General features: G+C 38.5%; 1 protein-coding gene across 1 annotated transcript; it reads left to right on the forward strand.

Moving 5' to 3' along the window:
• The first annotated feature begins 458 nt into the window (after positions 1–458).
• On the forward strand, positions 459–15,996 carry EMC7 (ER membrane protein complex subunit 7). The gene is made up of 5 exons (XM_010844171.1): positions 459–773; positions 4,593–4,712; positions 11,638–11,776; positions 13,308–13,388; positions 15,524–15,996. Exons 1-5 carry the CDS (start codon positions 541–543, stop codon positions 15,674–15,676), a joined length of 726 nt encoding a protein of 241 aa, XP_010842473.1. The 5' UTR covers positions 459–540; the 3' UTR covers positions 15,677–15,996.
• The last annotated feature ends 810 nt before the right edge of the window (positions 15,997–16,806 follow it).

Genomic DNA, 16,806 nt, shown 5'->3' on the forward strand with positions numbered 1-16,806 from the left:
CCCCACTTTTCAGGTGGCGCTAGTGATTAAAAAAAAAAAAAAAAAAAGACCCCGCCTGCCAATGTAGGGGTCATAAGAGATGAGGGGTCGATCCCTGGGTTGGGAAGATCCCCTGAAGGAGGGCATGGCAACCCACTCCCACTCTTTCCTGGAAAATTCCATGGATAGAGGAGCTTGGCGGGCTACAGTCCAAAGGGTCGCAGAGTCGGACACGACTGAAGCGACTTAACAGGCAACACACACTTAAGAACCTCGTTCCTCTCAGTGGGGACCACAGCAACTCACACTTCACTTTCGCTTCGTGGGCAGCTGCCTTAAGTGGCGCACCTCACAGAGCCCTCCATTCTCTAGCGCGCGGAAGTGCCGCAACACTCGCATCTCGCTAGTGGATTGGCCGAGACTCCTGCGCTGCGGTTGGAGCCCACAGTGGGCGCCCGAACCCGGCGCGCGGAGATGACGACATCAGCGCGCCGCTGCAGCGACTGCGAGAGACGGGGAGGGTTTCCGGGGCTACCGGCCTGACCGCCGAGAGCTGCTGTCATGGCGGCCACTCTATGGGCCTTCTTTTCCGTCCTCCTGCTGCTACTATCAAGGGATGCCCAGAGCTCGGAGGTGTCTGGGTCTACCTCCGACGGGTCAGGAGGGAGTGGGGTTGGCACTGGAGATCGCTTCAAGATTGAGGGGCGTGCGGTTGTTCCTGGAGTGAAACCCCAGGACTGGATCTCGGCGGCCCGAGTGCTGGTAGACGGAGAAGAGCATGTCGGCTTTCTGAAGTGAGCATCCTGAGGGCAGCGCGAAAGCAATTGGGATGGAAGCTGGAAGGGAATTCCCCCTGAGGGCGCTAGGTGTCAAAATCTGACGACGTCGCTGTCCGAGGGTGAAAGGGCGAGCACTGTTAGCGGTCTGTGCCGGGGGTACCTTGTCAGGCAGTCTGACGTTTTCCCCTTCCCGATCCTGTACCACAGAAATGAGGATGGCAGGTGCTCGTCCCAGGGCCAGAGCAGTGGCGTCAGTTATCTTCAACTCCCTTTTAGCCCTGGATGGGAACGGCCACTTCTGGGCCCTGGGGACAGGTGGACCCTTTTTTTGTCTTTTGATGAATTCTTTCCTTTGCATCTCATCTGGTTTCCCTGGAATTTGGCCTCTTTTTGCACTTCATTTCAGTCTTTTGGTAGCTTCATGTTATGTAGAATGATGCTAAGCAAGTGGGAATTCTCAAAGCCCACAGGATTTCTAGTGATGACACAGACTGGAGGCTAATGTTGCTACTTCTAAAATTAATGGGCCCTGAAGTCCCTAATCAAAACACCTTTTTTTGCCTGGAAGTGGGATTGTTGTTCTTTTTTACACTTGAAGTTATCGAGGGATTTGCAACATCACTGTTGTCATTTATGTAAGACTCTACGGTGTTTATGCTCATCTGTCCTGTCTGGCAGTGAGTAGAAATAGGATTTGAGCCTATATTTAAAAGACGTGGTGAATTTATTAGCACTGCAGTTCTCTCAGCTTGCTTTTCAGATGTCTAGGCATAAGTGTAATATGATGTTTTAAATCTTTCAATTGCTGCTTGGAAAGTGAAACTTTGAACTGAAAGTATTTGGTGAAGTGTTCCTCTGATGGGTTTGTTTACTAACAAGTGGTATCTGAAAACAAGACAATTTAATTCTAAATCTGTTTTGTAAATATTCAGAGTCTCCGGGTGCCTTTGAATGAGAATTTCAAACTCAAATTAATAAACAATGAAGAGAAGCTTACTATCATTTTTAAAGTGCTGTTTATCATTAAAAATCTGGCATTAGGCCATTCTTGAAGTTTTACCCTAATAAATGATCTTTTAATAATAAAAATCTCATTAAGCTTTAGAAAATTAGCCATGATTAACCATTTGATCTCTCTTCTGCCATATACAGTTTTTAAAATAAGCATTATTTTTATTGAAAATAATTTCTGCTTTGTTTATTGAAGAAAATATAAATAGAATAGAGATAGCAAGCCTTAACATTTTATTGTATCTTTTTGGAATTATATGACATTTTTAATACTAATATACAATATACAGTGCTTTGTAACTTGCTTTTCTTCATTTAATATTTTGTGAGCAGCTTCTGGTGCCATTTCATGTTCTTTCGTTTATATGTAGAAAGGTTGAGAATTAATATGAGGGGCTTATTGTGATAACCATTTTGGAAGAGGTATAGGTAATTTGTCCTGTACCTGTTATACATAACTAGCATGCAATTTTGACTGTGTTTATGCTTGTTGGAGGTGACTTGAGACTTTACTAAATGAAGATTGGGGGAGTTTCAATTGAAGACTACCCATGCCACTTCTTGCTCTCATCACTGTGTACGTGAACTTAATTTATCTTGTCCTCTGTTTGGGGGCATTTAGATAGTTTTCCGGAGAAGGCAATGGCACCCCACTCCAGTACTCTTGCCTGGAAAATCCCATGGACAGAGGAGCCTGGAAGGCTGCAGTTCATGGGGTCGCTGAGGGTCAGACACGACTGAGCGACTTCACTTTGACTTTTCACTTTCATGCACTGGAGAAGGAAATGGCAACCCACTCCAGTGTTCTTGCCTGGAGAATCCCAGGGACGGGGGAGCCTGGTGGGCTGCCATCTATGGGGTCGCACAGAGTCAGACATTACTGAAGTGACTTAGCAGCAGCAGCAGCAGATAGTTTTCAGCTTTTTGAAATTATGTGCTATGCTTTATGTAAGATTATATACTGTAACTTTTTTGAACTGTTTATTATGGAAAACTTCAGACATATGCTAAAATAAACAATAACTTAGGAACACATCACAGTTTACTGTTTGATTTCATATCTGCTATCTGCCCCTCTTTACTTTCTTTCTGGAATATTTTAATGTGATCTTAAACATAATATAATTTCACTTGTAAAAACACTGTTCTGTATCTCTGAAAGATAAGGGCTTTAAAAAACCCACAGTACCGTTATTTGTTTCATTAAATAATAATAGTATCATTTAGTACCCAGTCCATTTTTATGTTTCCCCACTTACTTCAGAAATACTTTTAATGTGCTTGTTCTTTCAAATCAGAGTCCAGCAAGGTCTGTGTATTGCAGAGTACATTTTAAAAACCAGGTTTTAAGTTTTCATTGTAAAATGTGTATGTTATCTTTTAAAGTAAACTGTTTACCCTAGGATGAAAAATATATTTGCTTTTTATTTATGCCATTAGTTCTGCTATTATTTATGTTGCACAGGAATTAATTGAATTCTCTTTTTTTCTGGACCTAGAAAAAAATCTTGAAATTCATTCATTTAGGGTCCCATCAAGAAACTGAATAATTAGAATAATTCAAGGAAAGTTTAATGAAAGGATTAACCAGGGTAGTCATGGTGTAAGGAAATAATCAGATTAAGCAGTACTCCAAAGTTTACAACTTCAAGGCTATTGTCATCTCTAAGCCTGAATGGAGGCTAGGAAATAAAGGTTATTGGAATCTAGAAAAGAGCAAAGAACAGCCTAGAGAGGAGCTGGATCCCTTGCCAAAGCCAGTTAGGGGTCCTTGCTTGGAAAGAGCTGGGAGGAAGGTATACTAAGCTCGTTTTCTTCCTTTCCTGCTGTTGGGAGAGGAGAAGGGTAGAGAATGATCTGAGGGAAAATAGAAGACATCCAGCCCAGAAATAAGTTGACTTGATGTTTATATTTCAACTCTATTTCAGTTTAGCGTGTTCTTTGAAATAGTATGGAACTTTTTCCCCTTACTTTTTAGTAAACATGTGGATGTAACAGAATCATTCCTTTAATTGTGAAAGAGCCTAATGATTTAAGGAACATTATTTTAACATTATTATGAGACTGGCAATTCTTTGATAAAGTCAGTCCTTTTAGAATCTTTGTTCTCCTGAATCATAAACTTTTTTCCCATCAGAATGGCAGTTTCTCATTAGCAAAACAAATTAATTTTGGTCTGTGAACCTGAAATGACTAGTTCTGGATGGGGTAGTTTTCTTAGTCTAGAAGGTTTAGAAGAAATCAGTAAGGCAAAAGTGGATGGTTTTAACTCACATAAACATTTTAAACTTATACATAGCCAAAAAGAAGTAACTAAAATAGATGGGAACTATTTGAAACAAGTGGAACAAGCAGTATTTAATTACCTTTTTTTTTTTTTTTTTGGGTAAAAAAGTAAAAATGAAAACAAAATACAAATTAAAACTAGGGGGAAAAGCCATTTTTAATTAAATTATTGGAGGGGTTTGGCAAAATTGGAACCCCAATATTGTAGGAATAACATATTCATTCCCTTGAATAAAGACATGACTTTAGAGTTGGACCTGTACCGCTGTCACCTCTCATCGCTATCCTGCAGAAGGAATAGAAGCGCTTTCTGTGTCAGGGCTCTCTGTGGAATGGTCTGGGGCATTTTCATTACCCATGCAGTGTAATCATGGAAGCTGAAATGTGGAACAACTCTCACCAGTTTGGGTTTGTTTTGTTTTGCTAAATACTGTGTCATTTTGGGGGGTATTGGTTTGGGAGTTAACTGATGATTTAAAACAAGGAAATAAACTGTTGATCATAAATGACTAAATAATGATAATTTCATTTTTCCAGGACGGATGGGAGTTTTGTGGTTCATGATATACCTTCTGGATCTTATGTAGTGGAAGTTATTTCTCCAGCTTACAGGTTTGATCCTGTCCGAGTGGATATCACTTCAAAAGGCAAAATGAGGTAAGGACAGCTGATTTAATTTTTACCAAAGGCTAGGCTCCTGAATACCTCATTATATATTCCTTTCAGAATTTATAGTTAAAGTTGAAAGGATTCTTATTTAAACTGCATGTATTCCTTAAAACATTTAAAGCATCCTTATATTGTTCTAATTTGAGCATTGATAATATTGTACAGTTGAACTTTCTCCTGCTCTGCCTTAATATTTATTTTAAAACTCCTGATATATATAGAGAAGAGGTAAGAGTACTTACTATAGGAGCAAAAGCACTGTGAAAGTTTTAATTGAAATGCGATTATTAAAGTTGGAAATAATTTAACTTTTCTAAGTTGAAAATATTTATCATTTGTTTTTCATTGGGATATTTTGATAATTTCATGGAGTTTATTTCAAAATGAGGATCATAATGAGAAAAAGTACAGTATTAGAGGCTGGAAGACAGGAAAAAGTTTTAGAATTTCCAAGTAGATGAACACATGCTTTGAAGTTGAGTGAAAATTTTGGACTAATTCAGGCTCTAATTCTGGAATACCACAGACCCCTTTCAACTCGGAATCAGTTGTGTAGATGTCCACAGTGTTCAGATTTAGCCTTCTGCTGTTATAAGCCCAGTTGATTATTTGTTATTAGTCTCGTGCCAATAGTGCTCTCTTTGGTGTAATCTGACCAGGAGGTATAGGAAGCCATTTTCTTGCTTGCTTGTTTGCTTTATTGAGCTGTAATTGACAAGTACCAAACAATTTAAAATGGTAATATCTCTTCTTTGTTTGAGCTATCACAAAATTACTTCGTGTTGCCATAATAAATCTTTCCAGGTAGCTCAGTGGTAAAGAATCTGCCTGCCGATGCAGGAGACTCAGGAGTCTCGGGTTCAATCCCGGGTTGGGAAGATCCCCTGGAGAGGAAATGGTGACTCAATCCAGTATTCTTACCCTGGAAAATCCCATGGACAGAGGAGCCTAACGGTTTGCAGTCCACAGGATTGCAAAGAGTCTAACAAACTGAGCAATTAAGCATGCATGCAGTAATTAAGAAGAGGTCACGCAAAGGCAAAAATAATTTGGGGGTTAGAGGAACTGTCGGAGAAGGCAATGGCACCCCCTCCAGCACTCTTGTCTGGAAAATCCCATGGACAGAGCAGCCTGGTAGGCTGCAGTCCATGGGGTCGCTAAGAGTCGGACATGACTGAGTGACTTCACTTTCACTTTTCACTTTCATGCGTTAGAGAAGGAAATGGCAACCCACTCCAGTGTTCTTGCCTGGAGAATCCCAGGGACGGGGGAGCCTGGTGGGCTTCCATCTGTAGGGTCGCACAGAGTTGGACACGACTGAAGCGACTTAGTAGTAGTAGTAGTAGTAGCAGTAGAAGTAGAGGAACTGTATTTTATTACTGACCTTTTCTTCACATGCCTAGCATATTTAGGTTGATTTGTGGAGACCTTAGATTGAGTTGATATAAGAGAGGTGTTTAGTTTTACCATAATATTTATATTTGAGTTAACGTTTACTCCTAAAATACTTTCCTTCTTCCTTTACTTTTTTTTGATTATTGAACATTTTTAAAGTATAATATGTAAATATGCTGTAATTAAAATAGTCATATGTTGAGCTTTGTATCATACATCCTTTATATCAGCTGTATATTAGTTCATTGATGTCAGCTCCGATAATGGATAGGTAGAGTTTTCTTTTTCTTCTTTTAGCATGTGTTGAACACAGTTATTCTGTGTAATTTAAATTCTTAGTTTTATTATGAAACCAATAATGCTATGCTATGCTATGAAACGCAATGCTATGAAAAATAATTCTTTAGAAACAAATTACTTTCTCATATATTTTTGAAGTTAAATTGTTGTCTTAGAATACTTTGTCCAGATTCTAATATCACTTGCTATTGGCTACTCAGACCAAGGGTAAAACTTGACTAATATCCTGCAAATATATTTATAAATATTTTGGGGGTAATAAATGGATTGTTTCAAAGTAATTGAACCTTATTAGCTATTGACTTTCTCATGTCTTTTTAGAGGCATAAAATTTTAAAAATATGTATTTATATATAAAACTAGTATGTTAATATCTAAATTGTAAAGAACATATCATGACTTTTTATATACTTTAGGATTGCAAGTGTGGACATGGAGGGGGGTTAGTAGATTTACCATATGCACTTTATATAAGTTTGAGAGTCTTTAAAAAATACTGAAAATACTGTGAATTCCCTGGGGTTCAGTAGTGGGGACTCTGTACTTTAATTGCAGTGAGCCTGGGTTCAACCCTCATTGGGGAATTAAACTACAAGCCAAGTGGCCAGACCAAACAAACAAAAAACTGAATACTGGAGGGAATGAGAGTTGTTAAAACAGGATATTTGTTGATTAAAAACTGTAATTTATTTTTATTTATTCTTTTTACTTTGAATTTTGATTAAAGCTGTTGTTCAGTTGCTAAGTCATGTCTGACTCTCTGCGACCCCATGGAATGTGGCATGCCACATTTCCCTGTCCTTCACTATCTCCTGGAGTTTGCTCAAATTGTTGTCCATTGAGTCAGTGATGCCATCCAACCATCTCATCCTCTGTTGCTCCCAACTCTTGCCTTCAGTTTTTCCCAGCATCAGGGTCTTTCCTAATGAGTCAGCTTTTCACATCAGATGGCCTAAGTATTGGAGCTTCAGCTTCAGCACCAGTCCTTCCAATGAATATTCAGGGTTGATTTCCTTTAGGGTTGACTGATTTGATCTCCTTGCTGTCCAAGGAGTCTTCTCTAGCACCACAGTTTGAAAGCATCAATTCTTAGGAGCTCAGCCTTCCTTATGGTCCAGCTCACACATCCATTTATGACTACTGCAAAAACCATAGCTTTGACTATATAGACCTTTGTCCACAAAATGATATCTCTGCTTTTTAGTATGCTGTGTAGATTTGTCATAGCTTTTTTCCCAAGGAGCAAGCATCTTTCCATTTTGTGGCTACAGTCACCATCCTCAGTGATTTTGGAGCCCAAGAAAATAAAATCTGCCACTGTTTCCATTTTTTCTCCATCTGTTTGCCATTAAGTGATGGAACTGGATGCCATGATCTTAGTTTTTTGAATGTTGAGTTTTAAGCCAGCTTTTTCACTCTCCTCTTTCACCTTTATCAAGAGGCTCCATTAGAGTGGTATCATCTGCATATCTGAGGTTGTTGATATTTCTCTGGGCAATCTTGATTCCTGCTTGTGCTTCATCCAGCCCATCATTTTGCATGATATTCTCTGCATATAAATTCAGTAAGTAGGGTGACATGCAGCCTTGATGTGTTCTTTTCCCAATTTTGAACCAGTCCGTTGTTCCATGTCCAGTTCTAACTGTTGCTTCTTGGCCTGCATACAGTTTTCTCAGGAGGCAGGTCAGGTGATGTGGTATTCCCATCTGTTTGAGAAGTTTCCACAGTTTGTTGTGATCCACACAGGCTTTTGCATAGTCAGTGATACAGAAGTAGATTTTTTCTGGAACTCTCTTGCTTTTTCTATGATCGAATGGATGTTGGCAATTTGATCTGTGGTTCCTCTGCCTTTTCTAAATCCAGCTTGTACACCTGGAAGTTCTCAGTTCAGGTGCTATTAAAGCCTAGCTTGAAGGTTTTGAGCCTTACTAGTGTGTGAAACGGAGGTGATGGCACCCCACTCCAGTACTCTTGCCTGGAAAATCCCATGGATGGAGGAGCCTGGTGGGCTGCAGTCTTTGGGGTCTCAAAGAGTCGGACACGGCTAAGCGACGTCACTTTTCACTTTTCACTTTCATGCATTGGAGAAGGATATGGCAACCCACTCCAGTGTTCTTGCCTGGAGAATCCCAGGGACAGGGGAGCCTGGTGGGCTGCCGTCTATGGGGTCGCACAGAGTCGGACACAACTGAAGCGACTCAGCAGCAGCAGCAGCAGCATGTGAAATGAGTGCAGTTGTATGGTAGTTTGAACATTATTTGGCATTGCCTTTCTTTGGGATTGGAATGAAAACTGACCTTTTCCCGTCCTGTGGCCACCACTGAGTTTTCCAAATTTGCTGGCATATTGAGTGCAGCACTTTCACAGCATCATTTTTAAGGATTTGAAATAGCTCAACTGGAATTCTATCACCTCCACTAGCTTTGTTTGGAGGGATGCTTCCTAAGGCCCACGTGACTTTGCATTCCAGGATGTCTGGCTCTAGGTGCGTGATGGTTATCTGGGTCATATAAGACCTTTTTTGTATAGTTTTGTGTATTTTTGCCACCTCTTCTTAATATCTTCTGCTTCTGTTAGGTCCTTGCCATTTCTGTCCTTTATTGTGCCCATCTTTGCGTGAAATGTTCCCTTAGTTATCTTCAGTTTTCTTGGAGAGCCTTTCCCATTGTATTGTTTTTCTCTATTTCCTTGCATCGTTCTCTTAAGAAGACTTTATTATCTCGCCTTGCGATTCTCTGAAACTCTGCATTCAGTTGGGTGTATCTTTTCCTCTTTTGAATAAAGTAGTCTAAGCAGTTAGAAATATTTTCCTAAAATACAAACTTTTATTCGCCTTTTCACCTTGGATAAAGAGTACTGCCTGCTTTAACTTTTAAGGACTGGTTGCAGCAGTGGGATTCATATTTGCAGATTTATTCCTGTTGATTGGATACTTGAAGCATAACTTAAAAAAAAAAGGCCCTTATCAGTTTAATCATTGTGGGGTGGGCGACAGTAGAGAACAAAGAAGGACTTATATAAGATACTAATAGTCTTGACCAGTGTTTTGTAAGTATGCATGATAAATTAGTTTCAAATAAATGGGATTCCATTTCTGACATTTTGGCCAAATGAAAAATTTTAGAAATGCTGGATAAAACATGATAAAAATTTCCTTTTAAATGTATAACTCCCCCAGAAGTAAGGGAACTCCCCAGAGAATAAACTGCTTTCCCACCTGGGGGATTTATTATTCTCTCACCAAAAGGCTTAGATTTTATTAGCAGTTTGTAGATGGAAGGCAGGCTTTGGGCATGCTAGGAGTCAGTCAGACTAGAGACTTGTTCCCTCCTCGACCCTTGGCCTGAGATCCAAGAGATCAGATTCCCAACTTGGCCCTGGCTTTTGGAGGGAAAAATCTATCCTGAAAATTGATAGTCATACCCTCATTTAAATTTGGGATATGTACTTATTATTTCCTGCATGATCCAAAAAATTCCATTCTGAAAAATTAATAAGATGGTCCCTGGTCATGATCCTGGACTCCTGGCAGAGACAAGTGCATAACCTCTCTGGAGGCAGATACTCTCTGTCCACACCCACACATAAGTAAAGTCTACTTATAAAAAATACCCAAGAAAACAATGTCCATGGAGTCAGCAGATGAATCAGACCTCTGATAACTCTAATTTTATTTGTTTATTTTTGGCTGCGCTGTGGCTTTGTTGTTCTGCGGGCTTTTCTCCAGTTGCAGCAGACGGGCTACTCTCTAGTTGTGGCATGAGGGCTTCTCACTGCGTGGATTCTCCTGCTGTGGAGCGCCACCTCTAGGGCTCCAGGGCTTCGTTAATTGCGCCTCCTGGGCTCTAGAGCACAAGTTCAGTGGTTGTGGCACTCGGGCTTAGTTGCTATATGGCATGTGGGATCTTCCCATATCAGGGATGGTACTCATGTCTCCTGTATTGGCAGGTAGAATCTTCACACTGAGCCACCAGGGAAGCCCTGAGAACTCTAGATAGTATAACTATTGGATATAGACTATATAAAATGGTTTAAAGTATATTTAAAATGCTTTAAACAAAAATACTTATTGCCATAATACCAAAATAGACCATAGATAATACCAAATAGACCATATGAAAAAAAAAAATTGAAATTTTGCTTTGGAATATAAAACTCAATGGATGTGCTGAGCAACTGAACAGAAGTTTGATAAGTTGGAGGACAGATCAGAAAAATTAGCCAGAAATCAATACAGATGAAGGAAAGGACTCTGAATGTGAGAGTTTAACAAGATGTGGAGTAAAGAATGAAAAAGGGCTACCCTGATGGCTCCGTGGTAAAGAATCCACCTGCCAATGCAGGAGACATGGGTTTGATCCCTCATCCAAGAAAATCCCACATGCCATGGAGCGACTAAGCTCTTGCTCCACAATTATTGAGCCTGTGCTCTAGAGCCCAGGACCCGCAGTTAATGAAGCCCTCCAGCCCTAGAGCCGGTGCTCCGCAACAAGAGAAGCCACTGTAATGAGAAGCCTGCTCAGCAATGAAGACCCAGCACAGGCTCCCCTGCCCCCTCTGTCCGCCCCCCCATAAAAGAATGAAATGATCTAACACTTGTCTAATAGAAGCTCCAAAAGGAAACGATAAGAGGAAGGGGGGAAACAATTTTTTAAAAGTACACTGAAATATGTGTGGACATGGGTGATTAAAATGCATAGCATGTCTGGTAAAAATGTAATGTTAACACCTATGACACTGTTGCAGGACTTTCTTGAATCATGTTTTTCTTGCAAAATACCCTTTGCAATTAGGTATACCCCATAATGCATATCTCAGACAACCAAAAAATTCTAACATTTTTATATATTTATAGCAAAATAAGTTTATTATTAAATAAAATCAAAGAGCTTTAGAGCTGGAAGAATTCCAGAAGAACTTCTGGTATAACCAGAAACATTAAGAACTTAAGACTTGCAAGCCTAGGTATTAACAGATCTGTAACTAGAAACTAGGTCTCTTGATTCCAAATCTAGTTTCTTCTCTACATTTGCTAAGTATTTTAGACATATAGATGAAGCTACTTTGATCAGATTTTCAAGATCAAAAATTAAAATGCCAAAGCATTCTGGAAAAAGCTAAAGGTAATTAAGGCATTGCCAATATATTATAAGCAGTTCTTTTAACTAGTAATGCTTGTAATAGGATTACTGATGCTTTTTTCATGTTGCTTTATCAGAGCGAGATACGTGAATTACATCAAAACATCAGAAGTGGTCAGACTGCCCTATCCTCTCCAAATGAAATCTTCAGGCCCACCTTCTTACTTTATTAAAAGGGAGTCTTGGGGCTGGACAGACTTTCTGATGAACCCAATGGTATGTATCAGGCTATACTAAAGTACCTTTACTAATCTCTAATTTGCTTATAGGCAATTGAAAAATCCTAACCCTGTGATAGGAAAGCTGGGGTCAGATTGTTGGATGAAAGGATTATTGTGACTAGTTTATGAATTTCAAGAAAATAATAGCTTTGGAACTACATAATGAAAAAAATAGTATCAAGAATGGCATGGTAGATTTGACATAGAAATGTGCAGCAGAAATTAGATAAATAGTTATGTTTAAAATTCACACAGAATGAGTATGTGGTAAATCTCCACAGGGTTGCAGAGAGTCAGATCCGACTGAGCAACTAAACACACACACAGTCATGTGATAAGTCACACATGTAATAAGTCATGTGATAAGTCACATGTATGGTAAGTCACACATGTATGGAGTTAGCTCTCCTTCATACTACATGCATATTAGACCATTGATGAATGTGCCATCACTTAATAAATTGCCCTCTTGATGGGACATGTACTTTTTTTTCTCTCTCTCTCTTTTGAATATGGAATGATCAGAAAAATTATTCTGTGTCATCTAAGTACTTGGTATTTTCATGAAATGATATTACGGTATCCACTAATATAAAATTCTAATAGCATAATTCTTCAGAAAAAAGTTAACTTTTTTTTTCTTTGCTGTTTTTTGAAACTTAAATTATTACCTTAGAATTATCTAAGTGTTAATCATATTTCTTGATGATAGCTATTTAGATCACAAATAGGGATGTTTCAGGCTGTACATCCTTTGAGAGGAATAAATTAGTACCTGGAATCTGCAGTTAGGCCTGAGGAAGCAGGAGGGTAGAGTGGATGGATGAAATCAGTAGTGAGACTCCAAAGCTAATTGAGAAATATCTTCCATGTTCTCATTTCTGAAATTTCCATGGGAACGTATGCAGTGTGAGAAGATCCTAGGTCATTTTTTAAAACTTGTCTGCTATAGTTGTTGCCTAGTAGTATATTGTCGGAGAAGGCAATGGCAGCCCACTCCAGTGTTCTTGCCTGGAGAATCCCAGGGACGGCGGAACCTGGTGGGCTGCTGTCTATGGGATCGCACAGAGTCGGACAAGACTGAAGTGACTTGGCAGCAGCAGTAGTATATTGTACGTTAGAAGGGGGATATTTTGTTTTCTCCAAAAACCGCAAGTCATCTGGAAAAAGCTCAGCTGGTCATCACGATCACCAATCTCAGTGGCAGACTGCAGATTGAAGAAAGTGAACGAATAGTTCTGTTTGCAAACTGTTTGTGTTAAATAAAACTCTGAACTCTGCAAAATGATAGGTAGCACAGATATGAAGCAAGGTGTCTGTATAAAGTCCACACAAACTTATAGATAAAGCTCTAATGTTATAACAGTGCACCTTGATGTCAGCAGTCCTCATTCAATAGAATTGAAGTGGTGACTGCTAGTTTTATTCTATTTTACAGTATTTAATTCCATCATTGTTTGTTAAGTTCAGATTTTGTACTACAGTTAAGTGGGGAAAACATTTTCTGAATGTTTTTTCTTTCATAGGTTATGATGATGGTTCTTCCATTATTGATATTTGTGCTTCTACCCAAAGTGGTCAACACAAGTGATCCTGACATGAGGCGGGTAAGATGACTGAACCATGTTCTGATGCCTGGTCATCCATTGTGGCTGAATGGCTTGCATTTGTCCAGCTTTATCCTAATTCCCAAGCCAAATTCATCTATAGGTTGTGTTGATACAGTATTATATGTTTCTTGTATTTAATTGTTTCCATTGGACCAGATAAATTCAGTTGGATCTGTCTGATAAAAGCCTGGATCTCTTCATGTAGTTAAGACATTCTATTTAGTACTTGCCTCTTTGTGACTCACTTGTTAAATAGTTGAAATGCGTAATGATTCTGGTATACCTAATCTAAATATTTCACTAAATGGTAGCTTCTTATAATCTACCTTTATTTTATAAAGTTCTTCAGAGTATATGCCTTTAGTTTATGTTCAGACACACAAAAGACATTTGGATAAACCACAGGAGAAAAATAGAATAGTGGTTTTCAAACTCTACCACAAGATCGTACTGTTTGGTGAGGGGGATAGGAGTTGCCAATAAGATGCTTCAAATTTAGTCGCACCATCTCATCTCTTTTAAATATTGGCTTCTGTATAAAATCTTCAGAATTGAAAAAGAAAAAGTTATCTATTCTTCACCCCAAACCATCAACATACATCTCCCGAATTCCAAGTTTTTCTGTTGTATTTAATATACTGATGTATTTACACCTATTGATTACTGAATAAATATTTATTATCAATTTTTAGGTTCTAGATACAGGGGATACAAAGATGGGTTATATGTCATCTCTGTTGTCAACAAGCCCAGTTAAATATAGGAAATAGAATGGATTTATAAAGCACTCTTCTTTCCATGTGTGTATTTTAAATGGAAAAATAAGCTATCCATAAATAAAAATGTCTGCTGAGGTACTAGGTGATTAAGTTCTGTAAAGGCATATATCCCATGCTGGAATGGCAAAAAAAAAAACTTCATAAAAGAAGAACACTTTATGATGTTTCAAAATGTTTTATTGCTAAGTTTTGGCATCTTTGCCTCAGTGTTGGTTGGAAAGTGTACCTCCTGTATCCTTGTATCTTTTAAGGCAGTTAACTCTCTGTGGTATCAACAGAAGGAAGCATTAGAAGTCATACTGGGTTAAAAATTCATTTCTTGCAAAATGCTTTTCACATAGTATGCAGTGTAAAAAGTTGTTCATTTAAGAGCTTCAGAATTGAACAGATTCAAAAACAGAGTTGATGTATTTTTGCAGAGATTCAAAACCTGTTACTATATACATTTAATTCTTGATTACTAGGGGATGTTAATATAGGTGATTTATATTTATAATGTTTCTTTTCCTGGGCTTATTTAAAGCATTTTCTCCTTGAAAACTCATATATAAATTCTACCTTTGGAGAGAAAGCCCTAACTAATAATTGAATTAAAAACTCAATTTTAAATGATAGATAATAGGGTATTTCCTATTTTTTTCATGTCTGAACCAATACAATTATGAGTTCACTTTTGTAATGTCACATGAAATTCAAATGAAGCAGACATTAATATTGTCAAAAGTGGAACAGTACTTTGGAGATTGTTGGCCCAGTAAGGGGTAGGACAGAAACCTCAGAATAAAAGCACTATTTCCTTAGGTCCTGCGAGTGACGGTAACATTTTAACATTTGTGTTGCTTGCTTTAGATGCTGTAACTGAGGTGACTCAAGTCATACAGTGTTCATAGATTTACTAAGGCCCTTAGGAATAAAGTCTTGGAAATACTATAGTTATCTTCAAACTTTTCTGATAGCTTGATATATAAAGATTGATATTCTAGATAAATGCATCTAGAAGAAGCATGAGTTTAAAAATACTTGTTAAAATAAAGTATTTTAATCAGAAAACAAAATAGGTGGCAGGAATATAATCACATTATGTCCATTATCAGAGAAAATCCCCTTTACGAAAACATAAATGGAATCAAACTCCAGGCAACACTTTTGAGCATTTACTGAGGTCAGAATGCTGAGTGATACAAGGGGAGCATGAAACATGGTTTCGAAATGCTGTTGGGTGTGACATTACGTCATTGCTCAGAACCAGTACCTTTTTCGTTTCTCTCCTCCTTCCTTAATGGAAGTGTTAGTTGCTGGATGACTTGAAGGATCCCTGTGACTTTCATACCAATGTGCTTTGCCTTCCCACAGGAGATGGAGCAGTCAATGAATATGCTGAATTCCAACCACGAACTGCCTGATGTTTCTGAGTTCATGACAAGACTCTTCTCTTCAAAATCATCTGGCAAATCTAGCAGTGGCAGCAGTAAAACAGGCAAAAGTGGGGCTGGCAAAAGGAGGTAGTCAGGCAGGCCAGAGATGGCATTTGCACAAACGCAGTAACACTGGGTGACATCCATGTCCCGAGGGAAAGCCGTGTGAAGCAACTACTGTAAACTGAGTCATCCTGAAAGTTGATCTCTTACAACTGTCATGTGTGATAACTCTTCAGCACAGGTTTTGTATTTGGTACACAAGGAAACCCAGCTTTCATCCTTTGTCTGTATGAGGTCAACATTGATGTCACTGAATTAATTACAGTGTCCTATAGAAAATGACATTAATAAATTATATGAAGTACGATACATTATGTATATTAAAATAAGTCTTAATCCAGAGATAAAGTTATTTTGTCATTTTTTTTTCACTTTAATGTTTCCTTTAGTCCTTACGGTTTTCTTCTGTCTTTCATTATATGAGGCTTGAACTTAACCTTTCCTGTTTAAAAAGAGTGCTTAGTGTTTTTAGAACAGCATGCACCATGGGTTTCTGTGTAACTAGACTGTTTAAAATTCTTAGTCCTGCCCTGTAGTTTTAACATTCCCTGATATTTGAAGTAGAACCACATGTTCCTGATGTAGTTTTAATCTTTATTATTACAGCTGGTTTCAGAGTGTGGATGTATGAATTAGAGTGGATGTTATCAATCTTTAAATTCTGGTTACCATCTGTGGTTTCATTTTATAATTATTGAACATCAGCTTTATACTGTGATTCAAAGTAAGATACAGAGATGGATAATACCCAGTGCCTGTCTTCAATAGAGCTTATTATGTATGGAGGAAACACAAATAATGACAGAGAGTGAGTGGCCAGGGGAAAGAAGCACAGGAGTAGGCGAGCCTTATAGAGTCTGAGGATGGAAAATCAATCTCACAGCTCCATGTTGTCATGTTGATAGTAGAGCAGAGGTCCTTACAAATCCTCTCATCTTCCCCATTATTGATTCTCAGCGGTATTGGAATATAAATTACTACTTTGCAGTTAGGAGTATCTCAAAACCTTTTTATTTCGATAAGTTATGGCAACTTTTCTTTTGGATCGTTTTAATTTAAAGAACTCTGATGCCACAGTATTGCTTCTAGTAGGGCTCCTGTCTTCTCCTATTAAAGAACCCCCCTGTTGCTTTCTTAAGATTATTAAGTTTAAAAAAA

This window comes from Bison bison, unplaced genomic scaffold (assembly GCF_000754665.1).
Source record: "Bison bison bison isolate TAMUID 2011002044 unplaced genomic scaffold, Bison_UMD1.0 scf7180017864197, whole genome shotgun sequence".
Taxonomy (NCBI): Eukaryota; Metazoa; Chordata; class Mammalia; order Artiodactyla; family Bovidae; genus Bison; species Bison bison.

Excerpts from the sequence above, each read along its gene's own strand:
- EMC7 (XM_010844171.1), top strand. The coding sequence starts at position 541 with ATGGCGGCCACTCTATGGGCCTTCTTTTCCGTCCTCCTGCTGCTACTA. Across the intron at positions 4,713-11,637 it reads ACTTCAAAAGGCAAAATGAG|AGCGAGATACGTGAATTACA; the intron begins GTAAGGACAGCT and ends TTGCTTTATCAG. Across the intron at positions 13,389-15,523 it reads GTGATCCTGACATGAGGCGG|GAGATGGAGCAGTCAATGAA; the intron begins GTAAGATGACTG and ends GCCTTCCCACAG.